The sequence below is a fragment of the Trachurus japonicus genome, chromosome 21 (assembly GCF_045865225.1).
Source record: "Trachurus japonicus isolate A0001 chromosome 21, Traja_1.0".
Taxonomy (NCBI): domain Eukaryota; kingdom Metazoa; phylum Chordata; class Actinopteri; order Carangiformes; family Carangidae; genus Trachurus; species Trachurus japonicus.
This window is the reverse complement of record NC_140927.1, coordinates 36,246,238-36,260,274: the sequence shown is the minus strand read 5'-3', so window position 1 is coordinate 36,260,274 and position 14,037 is coordinate 36,246,238. Positions and strand designations below refer to the sequence as shown.

Genomic DNA, 14,037 nt, shown 5'->3' with positions numbered 1-14,037 from the left:
GAGTTTACTGTAACTACCGAGCAGTGGAGAGGAGTACAGATGGCGTCGGCTTCAATATCCAGTAAGTTTGATTTTAGAAGTTTAAGTTTGATTATACTGTATGGCTGTGACTGAAGTCTGGAGCTTTTATGCTTTTATTCTCACTGTTTTCAGCGGCGTTTACTTTCACTTTGTGTGTGTGTGTGTGTGTGTGTGAGAGAGAGAGAGAGAGAGAGAGAGAGAGAGAGAGAGAGAGAGAGAGAGAGAGAGAGAGAGAGAGAGAGTGTCCTGGAAAAAAAGCACGGGCGAACCGCTCTGCGCCGAGCTGAGCGGCACGCAAGGTGGGCGCATGCCGCCGCGGCACGCTGCGCACAAATTGAAAAATGTTTAATCTGGGCGCAGCGCGCTGTGACGACATCTCGGTGCGTCCAATAGGAGAGGATGTAGTGGAGTCTGAAACAATTAGCCGCTTGCAGAGTGAAAACAAATTTTTAAATTTTATTTTATTGTTTTCATATAGGCTATTTCACTGATCACAAAGTGAAATGCAAGTGTGTGTTTAATTGAAAGCGAGGCTGGTGTGCGTATGAAAATAGGTTTCAGTGCATTTTAGGTGCTGTAAATGTGAAAACAGCGGAGACCTATTCAAGATTTGCGTTTGGGCAACACTGACATAACAGGCAATCGTAACATCAGAATTAATTTATTCATGGCCACATTAAGTGAAACTAGAAACAGCATTTCCTAACGGAAAATGCGTGTGAATGCTGAAAGCCATTGCTGAACCATGCTGAATTAGCAGAATAAATTGACAAAGACATGCGGAATGACATGCAAGAAACATGTCTGAGGTAGGAATCGAACCCTCTGCCGCTTCGCCGTCTGGCCGTTTGTTTTCACTCTGCAAGCGGCTAATTTTTTTTCAGACTCCACTACATCCTCTCCTATTGGACGCGCCGAGATGTCGTCAGCGCGCTGCTCCCAGATTAAACATTTTTCAATTCGGGCGCAGCGTGCCGCGGCGGCTTGCGCCCACCTCACGTGCCGCTCGGCGCAGAGCGGTTCGCCCTTGCGCCGCGGTAGCAAGGCTGTTAAACTGCTCCCTGCTCAGCCTGACGCTAAACTACACCTGGAAGCGGTCATTTTGTAGCTCCTGGCGAACATACCCCCCCTCGAACCTGTCTTGTTTGTTCAGTCGCTGAGCAACTCCCGCTGTATATGTGTGAGCGCTGCCGCCCTGCTCTGCGCCATACCCTGCGGTGGGTGCAGCGCATGCCACATTTGGTGTGAAAGCCACATGCATTGGTCCAATGGCAGCGCCTCCTGGTGGAGGAATATGGGTTTTGCTAAAGCGCCCAAGAACTGACATCTCTGCATTGTTGGTGAATGAGCAGTGTGGTGTTTTCAATAATTTAAGGACATTTATAGATCACCCACGTTAATAGCATCATTGAGGATCCTTTACAGATAAACATTAACACATAGGAGAGTAAAAAAAACAAAAACAAAGATTAAGATAAACTTTTATTTGTCCTCGACAGGAAACTTGTCTTTGGCAAAACAGTTGTCTATATTAATGTTTCAATCTACATTTTGTAATAAACCAAATTATAAGTATAACCAAAGTCCTTCTAGGGTAATTGAATGACCAAATGATACTCTGACCCTGACAGCTGATAAGAGAATTATGAAGCGGATAACACCAATAAAACATTGTTTTAATTGAGAACCTAATATAAATAACTTAACAATAAGAATTATGTGAGAATGTAACTCTTCAAGCTTTTTTGTTTAGTCATGAAAAAGTTCTTGACATTTTTAAGTTATTGACTTCATCAATACAAGAAAAAACTGTTTTTGTTTGTAAATGTTGTGAAAGTGGAACTTGTCAAGTAGAGCAATGACTGTAGTGACGTTTCTTTTCCTCGAACCATAAAAGAGAGTCACTCACTGTTGCTGATGTAGTAGCTTATAGTTGACGCGTGCATGGTGCTAGTAAACCAATTGCCACAATGAAGTTTACCATAAAAAGGGATTTATTTGTACAAACCAGTGGAACAATACCTTCCTGGCACAGCACAGCATGTCACGCTCAAAGAATTGTTTGCTTCCCAATCAGCAACACCTGATAGTTCAGCTCAGTTTAAATAAGCCCCCGTGACCTATGTCCCACCTCACTTCCTGTGTGAGCGGAAGGTACAAATAAACACAAAAATACATACCAAAATAAAAGCCAAGAATGGCTCCTACAATGACCTTAATGAGTGAGGACGCATCACTGTCAGTATCTTATTTCTGTAATACACAATCTCCACAATCTAGCCGCCACTTACCTCCGCGACCTTCTCCATGAATACACTCCCTCCCGCTCCCTCCGCTCCACCTCTGCTGGACTGCTAACCACCCCCACGTCACGCCTCAGTACGATGGGTGCCCGAGCCTTCAGCTGCTCAGCACCAAAACTCTGGAACTCCCTCCCACCACACATAAGACAGTCAGACTCCATCACAACATTCAAATCCCAATTTAAAACCCACCTGTTCAAACTGGCACACTCCCTATAATCCAGACACTCTGCACTGCACTCACTTTTATCTTGATGTTTTGTTTGTCTTGTTTGCTACTATGATGCTTCCACTCCTTTTTTGTAAGGTGACCTTGGGTGACTTGAAAGGCGCCTCCAAATAAAATGTATTATTATTATTATTATTATTATTATAATAAGAGTGACAGTTCCTCGTCCCGTTCACTGACGTCTCTTTGTCCAACAGCGTCCAGACAAAGGAGGAGAAACAGCAAAGACTCCCCCCCAAGTAAGAGACTTCCCATCAGCCCCTGCTTCATTCTGTGACTGTTTAATGCACTTGAATGCATCATGGCCCACATCATCATCAGCTTTTGTCTCTCCCTCTCTCTCTCTCAGTATTCAGACTGGTTCTTGTAGGGAAGACTGGATCAGGGAAGAGCTCCAGTGGAAACACCATACTGGGAGAGGACGTCTTTGATGCAGCAATCAGGCAAACATCAGGTAACACACTCAGACAAAGCCAAACTCCAGAGGGGTGTGTATATTTAGAAAGTCAAAAATCAGAACCAATGGTAACAGCTGTCAATATATGGAACAATCTGGAGAATGATTTAAAAACATAATCTCATAAAAAAATACTCAAAAACAGGATGATTAATTCATATAAGTTAGAGTAATGAGCTGTGATGACTGTTTATTTGCTGATAAAAGGAACTAGTAGATTGCTTAGTTTTTAATATAACTGGATTTATAATAGGGGTAGGCAAAATAAGCTAAGCATTTCAAACTAAATGTCTATTGTACACTTTCTTTATTTACTTATTGCACTTATTTGAATATTTTCTGTTTTGTTACTTTATTTTCAGACCTTGTCTAGCTGCTGTATTTATGTTGAGCTGTAATTTCTATTGTACAACGAAGAGCCATGTCAAGACCCAAATACTAAAACTAAAAACTAAACACACACAAAGCTCTAACCCTGGTGTGTTGTCTCCCCTGTAGTGACCAGACGGTGCTGTAAACAGAGGGGGGAGGTGTCTGACAGACAGGTGACCATCGTGGACACCCCCGGCCTCTTCGACACCTTCTTACCTGATGACACGGTGAAGAGAGAAATCTCCAAGTGCATCAACATGTCGGCCCCGGGGCCCCACGCCATCCTGCTGGTCATCAAGGTGGGGGCCTTCACAGCAGAGGAACAAGCAGCTGTCATGAAGGTGGAGGAGGTGTTTGGACCGGACGCCTGGAGATACACCATCGTCCTCTTCACTCATGACGACCAGACGGCTGCAGATGTGGAGGCACAGCTGGAGGACTGTGGACCTGAGCTGCAGTCGGTCCTGAAGAAGGTGGACCAACGGTACCACGTCCTCAACAACCACAAAGCCAACGAGCGAGGGCAGGTCCTGGACCTGCTGGAGAAGGTGGAGAGGATGGTGGCTGCCAACGGAGGAAGGTTTTACTCCAACTACACCTACCAGCAGGTGGTGGAGATGCTGAACCAGAGGGAGGAGGAGCTGAGGAAGTTCTACCAGAAGAAGCTGCAGGAAGGGATGAAAACTCTGGAGTTAAAGTACGAGGAGAAGCTGAAGGAGGCTCAGCAGGAACGAGACCAGGTGGAGGAACGACTGCAGCTTGAGCTGAAGGAGCTGAGGAGATACTACCAGGTCCTAGAGGGAGGAGTCAGACACGTGGTGGAGAACACTGTGCCGACGGACTCCATAGAGGACATGATGAAGTTTCATCAGACCCTCAGACTGAAGTTCAGCTCCTGAAGGTGTCAGCTCCTGGTCTGACCTGAACCTGTGGAGACACCTGCTGGTGGAAACGGGGAACAGCAGGACTCAACAGACAGATGCCCCTTTTCCACCAAACAGAACCCGGTGCTGAGTTGGTTCAACTGACTCTCCTCCAAAGGACCAGTTTGCTTTTCCACTGGTAAGGAGCCATGTCAACGGGCTTGAAAATTAAATCCTGGTCCAACCCACAGGACCGCATGACTAGCATGAATTCTCTGCCCAAAACCAGCCCCCCAAAAAAAGAAAAAAAGGAAGCTGTCTTCTGACATAATTCTTGATTCTAAATGTGTAAATAAATGTTGAAGAACTTCCTGATGTATTTGATGTTGTAGTGTATTATCCACCTGAACTTTTTTACTTTAATATCTTGAATATCTTATGTTCTTTTTTGAGTTTATGTATGCTTTTTCTGGACTGAAGAAATGTGTGAACTGGTGCTCTGCTTCATGGGTTCCATATCTTGCCTAGAAGTAACCTGATCCAATGGAACGTGCCTTGTTGAAGCGACTGTTTGTTTTGTTGTCTTTCTAATCGATAAGAGTCATGGGATTCAGCATATGGTGTTTTCCATTAGCCTAAATGTTAGAAGGACATGTCAGAGGTCATTGTTCATCTGGATGGAGGCTCCTCTCTGTCTGGGGAAGGTGGAGTGTTGGAGATAAGCCAACACATAAAAAGAAGAGCTTTTGGGTTGAGAGAGAGAGATCTCACATTGGCACCAGAGATGCTCCAGGATTCGGCATTTTTTGAACACTGTTCTTCTTCTGGTAAATAAACTCTTTTTGAAAAGTGAAGACGTGTCGGCGGTGATCCCTTCTTTTCATCAACACATCAATATACCACAATGTTGAAACTCATCAATAATAACTGATCAGACCTCCTGATCAACAGTAATAATCAGAGGTCAGGACAGGAATTTTAACTGAAATCATCAGGAAAAAAAGTAAATCAAGACAAAGTTTGTAACGACTTCATAGTCAGCCCTTCAAATTAAAAGCACCTACTATTTGTGCTTCTTCGTTATTGTGTCGTTTCATATTTCAGACAACTTCCTGTTCGTACTGTAGCTTATTTTTATTCCACTACGTCTTGAACTTCCTGTTGAGTGATAATTATGTTTCTCCAGATGTGGAGATGTCCGAGTCCAAGACCTTCACTGTCTCCAGTCCCAGTCCTCATAATAACCATGTGTTTTTATATTTACATGATTCCTCCTCAGCTACAAAGAAAAGACGATTTGAAACCATATTTAATGTAAACAAAGTTTGGATTGAACAGAAGAACACAGCACAGAACAACTGTTTGAAACTTACTGAATTACATCACATCAACCAAAGTGAGCCAGTGACAGAGGGACATTTGTGGTTTTAAAAAACAGATGTGACTGCAGCTGTGGTCTGGACTGGTCTGGAGAGAAATCCAGAGTCCAGCTCCACTGAGACAAGACCAAGACCTGAAGATGTGGACTCAAGACCAAAACTGGTCTTGAGTACTACAACTCTAATATATGGTCCTGTATGTAAAGGAACGTATAAGGAGGAGATAAAGACATGGTGAAATGTGTCTAGTGAATTTCATATGGCATTGTTTCAACTTTTTTAAAAATAATTTGTAATTTCTCAGGCTTTTTTTTTAAAGCTTTATTTACAGGACAGTTGGAGAGACAGGAAATGGAAAGAGAGAGGGGGAATGACTTGCAGCAAAGGGCTAGACAACGGCTCAACTATTTCAACTTTTTTTTTTAACATTTTATTTTTGATTATTCTAACGGTTTCAACTTTTTAGTCACTTCTCCAAACACACTTTTATAGAAAACTGTTCCTGTTGTCTAGTGTTTTATTGCACTTCCATTATTTTATGGGTTATAATTGCCGACATTCATTAACCAATGTTTGACATTATGGAAAACGTTTTGTAACATGGTTTTTAAAAGTGCTATATAAAGTTTTTATTACTGTTACTGCTGTATGTGTAACATCTTGAACATGATGAGCAAAGCCTGATAGACTTGTACACATTTTATTTACACTCAATAATAATCATCATCAGCACAGGTTGAAGCTGGGTGGATATAATACAACAATAAAAACATCCTCTACAATCAACACTCATACATGTATTTTACAGTTGATGTTAGTGGACTGATGCAGACAGCTGCTGCTGAGGAAACATCTGGGTCAGAGGAGATAATGAGACATTTTTAATACGATGACTCAACATCAGGACACCAAGTCATCTCTCACAACATTACTCGACTGATAACGTGTGTTATTTCCTCAGCTGAGTACAGAACAGGACCAGGTGGTGAGGTCTCAGTCCAGCAGGTGGCGCTGTTGCTCTCTGTACATTCACCAGGTCACTGTGTCTTTTTCACATTTAGTTAGAGCAATTTAGCAGGATACTCTGACCATCTGTGAAAAAATTTATTACCACTAGCTTTCTTTACCATTGTGTTCCTGTAGGTGTCTAGTAACAGCTCTCAATTTATTTATTTCCAAATCCATTGGGAAAATTCTGGAGAGTCAATCAAAGTTAAGGTGCCCAGAGGGCTCGGGTGAAAAAAAAGAAAAAAAATGAAAATTCTAATTTAAGCTTGTGAGATGTCTAACTAGGGGTTTTAAGGGGTGCTGAGTTCATTTCAACCATTAGTTTTGAGTAAAAATGTTTCCCTGACCATATATTATTGGTATATTTGAGTTATAGTGTATGGCAAAGGGTATAGTAAAAGTCATTGTTGAACAGATTCTAGCCTATTCTAAATCTAAAGATTCCATTCTAAAAATAAATAAATAAATAAAATGAAAATAAAAAAGAAGAAAGAAATACAAAATACTTCAGAAGAAAGTTAGAAAAAAAAAAACACAAATAGTGGGAACATACCGCACACTAGACTGGGTTATGAGGATCTTTCTAGTTTATTTCAGAGCAACGCGTTACGCTTGTGGCTTCTTCAGGCTCATGCTGAGACCAGGAAGTCAGGGGATTTTTAAAGGAAATGGTACTCAATCAATTTACATAAGTAATTGAACAAGGTGAAAACATATTTAACAATCAAACATCAATGGCTGGGGAGTACCATAGAAATGGATAAAACATATATTTAAGTGCATTCAGCAGCTTTACAGCAAATTTGAGTACAGGTGTACCTTCAGTGATTCACTTACAGAAAGGCAGTGTCTATACACAACAATACAACAATACAACACAAACAGGTCATATACAAATAGGCAATGTCATCCATCATAACATCAAAAATATATACATACCGAGGATGAACACAGGTGTTAATAGTGAAGATAATATCACTCAAGTAGAGCAACAATAGGCAGATCATCTTTCCGTCATTTTCAGTCAGACCAGACCAGTCATACAGCATTAATCAGAAGACTGCAAGAGGACTCTTTGTCTCGGTGCTGTGTCCAACAAACTGTTTTTTAGTCGGTCTTGGTAGAAATTATCAGGTGCATGATACAACTCCTGAGCCATGTCTGGATAATAGGTAGACACATATGTGCATGATTAAATTACTCAAAGTCAGATAATTTAATCATGCACATGTTGTACCTGCTAAAATAGACAAGTGTCATGGTTTTTGTCAAAACAGACTGTGGTGGTCCATACAACTAGACTAAGGTTACTATAGTAGAGAAGGTTGCCACAACTCAATTGATCACACTGGTTATATATTTTTTCCCCAATATGATGGACCATGGACTCGATCAAGACAGTTGTGTACCTATTGAAACTGAATTACTACATAAATTAGCTGTAGCTCATCACTACATTACAACATAAACTAGCTCCTATGGACATTATCAACATTTGCTAATGACTCTCATGCTTGCTAACTAGATAGTTATCTAACATTAGCTAGGTGAATGGTTGTTCTTTTTAAGCAATAAACAAGAGAATATTAATGCATTTCTTAATTTACTAGATAAAAGCGTGTGCTAGCAGAAGGAAAAACTATTATTATGTCAAAAGGTAACTATCATACCTTAAAATCGTGTTTGTTCTCCAAAAATATTTGCCATGATGCAATGCTCCCTCTCAATCCTTCCAGAGGGCATCATGACCATAGAAACCACACTCATGTACTGGGTATCATGCATGTGCACAGTTGGTGTCATCACTCTTCTGAAGTATGACTGGTCTGGTCTGACTGAAAATGACGAAAAGATGATCTGCCTATTGTTGCTCTACTTGAGTGATATTATCTTCACTATTAACACCTGTGTTCATCCTCGGTATGTATATATTTTTGATGTTATGATGGATGACATTGCCTATTTGTATATGACCTGTTTGTGTTGTATTGTTGTATTGTTGTGTATAGACACTGCCTTTCTGTAAGTGAATCACTGAAGGTACACCTGTACTCAAATTTGCTGTAAAGCTGCTGAATGCACTTAAATATATGTTTTATCCATTTCTATGGTACTCCCCAGCCATTGATGTTTGATTGTTAAATATGTTTTCACCTTGTTCAATTACTTATGTAAATTGATTGAGTACCATTTCCTTTAAAAATCCCCTGACTTCCTGGTCTCAGCATGAGCCTGAAGAAGCCACAAGCGTAACGCGTTGCTCTGAAATAAACTAGAAAGATCCTCATAACCCAGTCTAGTGTGCGGTATGTTCCCACTATTTGTGTTTTTTTTTTTTCTAACTTTCTTCTGAAGTATTTTGTATTTCTTTCTTCTTTTTTATTTTCATTTTATTTATTTATTTATTTTTAGAATGGAATCTTTAGATTTAGAATAGGCTAGAATCTGTTCAACAATGACTTTTACTATACCCTTTGCCATACACTATAACTCAAATATACCAATAATATATGGTCAGGGAAACATTTTTACTCAAAACTAATGGTTGAAATGAACTCAGCACCCCTTAAAACCCCTAGTTAGACATCTCACAAGCTTAAATTAGAATTTTCATTTTTTTTCTTTTTTTTCACCCGAGCCCTCTGGGCACCTTAACTTTGATTGACTCTCCAGAATTTTCCCAATGGATTTGGAAATAAATAAATTGAGAGCTGTTACTAGACACCTACAGGAACACAATGGTAAAGAAAGCTAGTGGTAATACATTTTTTCACAGATGGTCAGAGTATCCTGCTAAATTGCTCTAACTAATTGTTTTATTGTCATTTACAGTCAACGTACAAATATAAGTATATACGTACAAGAGAGTGAGGGGGTTACAGTTCAGAGTACAGTGATGCCAGGAGGTGGAACAGGTATCATAATATGCAGAAGAAAAGAAGTAGTCCAGTAAGTTAGGCAACACAAACAGTCACTTCATACACAGGGAAACAAAGAACACAACTCCAGAGTCTTTATGTCTTTCTTATTTTCATAGTGACTGATTGTGTTTTTGATTTGATTTGCTGTGAAAATCTTTAATGTCCCCGGAGGGAAATTTGGTTTGCAGCAAAAGTTCAGAGTCAGACACAGTAAGATCTCACATAGCACACACAATACATACATATAAATACATATAGTTGACTACAACGAGTCTGAGTGGATATGTCACATAAAGGTTCATAACAAGTGTTTTTATCTTTGCTAAGCTAGTTGTGTCTCAAGGAAATTTAAATCGAATGCAACTGGACTTGGTTATTTGTAAGAGGCTTCATCAGTTCATGTACACATTTTTTTCCATGTGTTTCAAATTCAAACTTCAAATTTCATTTGATCATCCAGTAGTTGGGAAGTTCTTTATTTGTGGAATAATCAAAAGTTAACTTTATTTAGCCTACTTTATCACTATTTACACCTACATGATAAATGTTGTTTGTTTGGAAACGTCTTCAAGAACTGAATGAGTTCACAGTCCAAAGAGTCTTCAACCTGCCTGCAGACAGCTCACTGCTACAACCTGCTAACACAGCATCCAGAATAGAAACAACACATCGACGGTAACGTCTCAGCAGATTAAATCTTTATCTCTGTAGTTGATGAATAATGAAAGAGTGGACTGTGGACCTGCAGAAACTGCTCAGGACTGAAAACAGCACTTAGAGAAACTCAGAGATCAGTCAGCTGTGATATGAATCAGTAAACCAGTTTCAACCTGTTGGTACATACCTGAGAACAGTTCACCTGTGGATCAAAATGGATGAACAATTGTCAGAAAGCACAGATGAAATGGCGGCTCCACCGTTTCCTCTGTTGTCAAACCAGCCCACACGATGTTTTGCTGTGCACGCATATATTGCACATTACGCTAATAGTGAGAAAAGACTCTTCAAATCAAAAGCACAGGAACAGGATGACACCCAGAAAGAATCAGGTCAATCTGATGTGGAATTTCAGAATAAAAGCCCTTTGAATATGAATCTTAATGTAGATATAATACAGTGAAATATGAAAGTTCTAAGGGCTTGTTTTAATTGAGAACTTAATATAAGTAACTTAACACTATCACTTTATAACACTATTATCACAGTAAAAAAAGAAAAGAAAAGAAACAGTGTTAAATAGTAGTGTCACTGTGATTTGACTGTATGAAAATCGTTCTATATACAGTATATGTATGTACCAGACCTGGAGGTCTCAGTCCACCAGGTGGTGCTGTTGTTCTCTGTACATTCACTGTGTCTTGACTTCCTGTTTTATTTTATTGTCATTTGCAGTTGACATACCATGTTACATAAGTGTGTAGCCTATGTAGATGGGAGTGGGGACTTACAGTTCAGAGTAGAGTGATGTCAGGAGGTTGAACAGGTTGTGCAGCATCAGCAGGAGAAGAAAACAAGTAGAGTAAAAGTTAGGCAACACAAAGTCATTTCACAAACATGGAAACAAAGAACACAACTTGTTGTCTTGTTTTCACAGTGACACAACATCCATCTAGTCGACAGTGATTGTTTGATTTCCTTTTCCAAATGGCAAAAACATGATGTTTCATTAGTGAATTTATGGCCTTTGGCTAAAAATATTACAATTTTGGGTTGTGCCACAAAACCACTTTTTTTTTGGACATGCTGTATTATCAAAACCAGTTATGTTTAGGCTACACTCATTCTGTTTGTTGCTAACTAATAATTCTACATGTATTTCAGGATGTTGTGCATCTCTACAACCAAACAGAATAATTGTCTTGATGTAGTAGTGATCCTGAATATGACGTTAATTATAGCTTATTGATTGAGGAGGAATTGGGCCCCCTACTATGAGCTTAAGTAGCTTCCTTGGGGTGATCCTGTTTTCACATGAGTGTAGCTAATGTAAATATGTTTGTAAGACGTTTTCGTGTGTGAAATAAAAATCAAATCAAATCATTGAATTGGGGGGGATGGGACTGAAAAGAAACCGAACAATACATTTTGATGATCCGGAGAACAGAGTTGTTTTCACTGTGTTGACAGAGAACTGTAAAGTCAGCAGATGAGGCCTGACCAGAAGAGGAGGTGAATCCTCTGGAGCAGTATGATACTGCATTGAGAATAGCTACAGATAATGTCGCTGTCTCTCTCTCTTCTTTAGCTCCTCCAGCCTCTTCTGTAGAAAAGTCAAACTCAACCTCCATTCTGCAGCTGCAGCAGTTGTCCTGACTTTCGGCCGCTGGTTCCATCTCATGAGTCTCACTTCCTTTAAGTCGCGCTCTGCGGTGCATGGGCGGGGTTTACGATCAGGTCTGGAGGAGCGACAGACAGGAGCTGGCATCCGCCGAAAAACAAGAAGAAGAAGTAGAAATCAGGGAGGTCCGGTGGAGACGGAGCGGTGAGGTCTGGACAGGTGAACCCGGTGAATTCACAGTGATGGCGGAAGCTCCAACACACAGTGAGTTTGAGTTGAGAATGAAGCAGTGAAGTCTGGAGAAAGTGTCGGCTGCTGCTGATCACTTTCACTTTCACCGTCACTCGTTCAGCTCCGTGTCTGTGCTATACTGTATAATACCTGATAATACTGTGTAATACTGTAGCGCTGTTTAACTACGTATACCCACCACCCCCCTCTACAGCAGGCCCGCGGAGGACCAGGAGAGACAGTATGGACGCACCTCCATTAGGTAAGGAACTTATGGGGTAGGGGAGTGGGGGTAAATTAAGGCCACCCCTTGTTGCTAGGAAACCATAAGAAAAAAATTACCACATGACCAAATATTTAGGAGGAAGGCATCATTTAATTTCGTGGAGTCTGTGAAGTTAAAGTGGATTGAAAAAACATTTTCACTCTCTAAAGTGAATTCAGACGATCACAATTGTGTTTAGACTAAAGAGATAATTATAAATTAATTTTATACATGAGTTGTGGTATCTATGACCTACACCATGAGGTAGTAACCCCAGCATGAAAGTGCACCATTTTAGCTGTGAGGAGGAATAAAGTCAACGTGGAAGCTCTGGGGTAAGTTGAGCCACCTGCCTTATACACTTATTGAGTGTATATTGTCTGCATACAAGGGAGATTCTCCATAATTTTGATATTGGTGGGGACACTAAAGTGCTCCAATGCAGAACTCCTGAAGTTGATGTCTTTTGCATTTGCAATCATAATTTCATATTATGTACGTAGGGTAGATCAAAAAAATAAAAAATCAGTAATTGAAATGTTTATAATCTAAAAATCTAAAAAAAAAAAAAAAAGAATTTAAAGCAACTAATGAAAGAGTCTGTCTGTCGCATGCAAGCAGACAGACACAAACACAAATGTTAATGTAAATGACACCATATTAAAATCCATCCAGCTAACATGACCCAGGCAGAACAAACGCTGGACATGTTGACAACTTACATTCACAGTTGCAGATTCATGCACCGTGACCTCCTGGGTTTTTCCTCAGCCAATGTGAGGGATGTTAAATCCAGACTGAGACTGGAGTCCTGCTTCCACAAACTATTTTTTATTAAAGGGATAGTTCACCCTAGAATGATATTTCGCTCATTATCTCCTCCCCCTCATGTGGACTAAGGGCTGGAAGAAGCTTCAGAGTCCACCGTCCCTTCTCTGAGTTACAGGGGGTCTTGGCGTAGCAGTGCATGTCCATATAACGGTTGTAAAGGGACACCAGAGCTCTTCGTAAAAAAACACACACAAAAAAACATCCAAATACCTCCATGATGCTCGTATGTAATGTCCGTCTTGTGCTGAAGCCCCAAATTGCGTAATTGTCCCGAAAAAAATTAAATAAGTCTATATTTTAAGCTTGTTTGTAGCGGAAGCTTCTCGAAGCTCCTCTTCCTGGTCCGTCCAAATCTCGCGTGATTCACAGTAACCGCACTGACGCCGGCGCAAATCACGCGAGATTTGGACGGACCAGGAAGAGGAGCTTTGAGAAGCTTCCGCTACAAACAAGCTTAAAATATAGACTTATTTAATTTTTTTCGGGACAATTACGCAATTTGGGGCTTCAGCACAAGACGGACATTACATACGAGCAGCATGGAGGTATTTGGATGTTTTTTTGTGTGTGTTTTTTTACGAAGAGCTCTGGTGTCCCTTTGCAACCGTCATATGGACATGCACTGCTACGCCGAGACCCCCTGTAACTCAGAGAAGGGACGGAGGACTCTGAAACTTCTTCCAGCCCTTAGTCAACATGAGGGTGAGTAGATAATGAGCGAAATATCATTCTAGGGTGAACTATCCCTTTAATATGGATCGCCATTAGCTGACAACTAATAAAAACTGGAAACAAACATTTAAAACATGATATAACAGTGGGGATGTGATGATGTAACTGATGAAGGAGATGTGAAGTTTGTAGCTTTCCTAAATAAAG

The 14,037-nt window shown here is 40.4% G+C and overlaps 2 protein-coding genes across 2 annotated transcripts in view; both read left to right on the top strand.

Annotated features, from left to right (window-relative positions):
* Positions 1-2,847: 2,847 nt before the first annotated feature.
* Positions 2,848-4,388, top strand: LOC146965736 (GTPase IMAP family member 7-like). Its single transcript, XM_085765115.1, has 2 exons — positions 2,848-3,007; positions 3,509-4,388. The coding sequence occupies exons 1-2, from the start codon at positions 2,848-2,850 to the stop codon at positions 4,279-4,281; spliced, it is 933 nt and encodes a 310-aa protein (XP_085621241.1). The 3' UTR covers positions 4,282-4,388.
* A 7,553-nt stretch (positions 4,389-11,941) lies between these two features.
* The window catches only part of LOC146965735 (GTPase IMAP family member 7-like), a 7,619-nt gene continuing 5,523 nt past the window's right edge, over positions 11,942-14,037 (top strand). The window contains exons 1-2 of the mRNA XM_085765690.1: positions 11,942-12,095; positions 12,277-12,324. Coding sequence (XP_085621816.1) covers positions 12,074-12,095; positions 12,277-12,324 — 70 coding nt within the window. The 5' untranslated portion in view covers positions 11,942-12,073. The remainder of the gene's footprint in view (positions 12,096-12,276; positions 12,325-14,037) is intronic.

Coding starts and splice junctions, on each gene's coding strand:
- LOC146965736 (XM_085765115.1), top strand. CDS start 2,848: ATGCATCATGGCCCACATCATCATCAGCTTTTGTCTCTCCCTCTCTCT. Junction 3,008..3,508: donor AGCAATCAGGCAAACATCAG/GTAACACACTCA, acceptor TCTCCCCTGTAG/TGACCAGACGGTGCTGTAAA.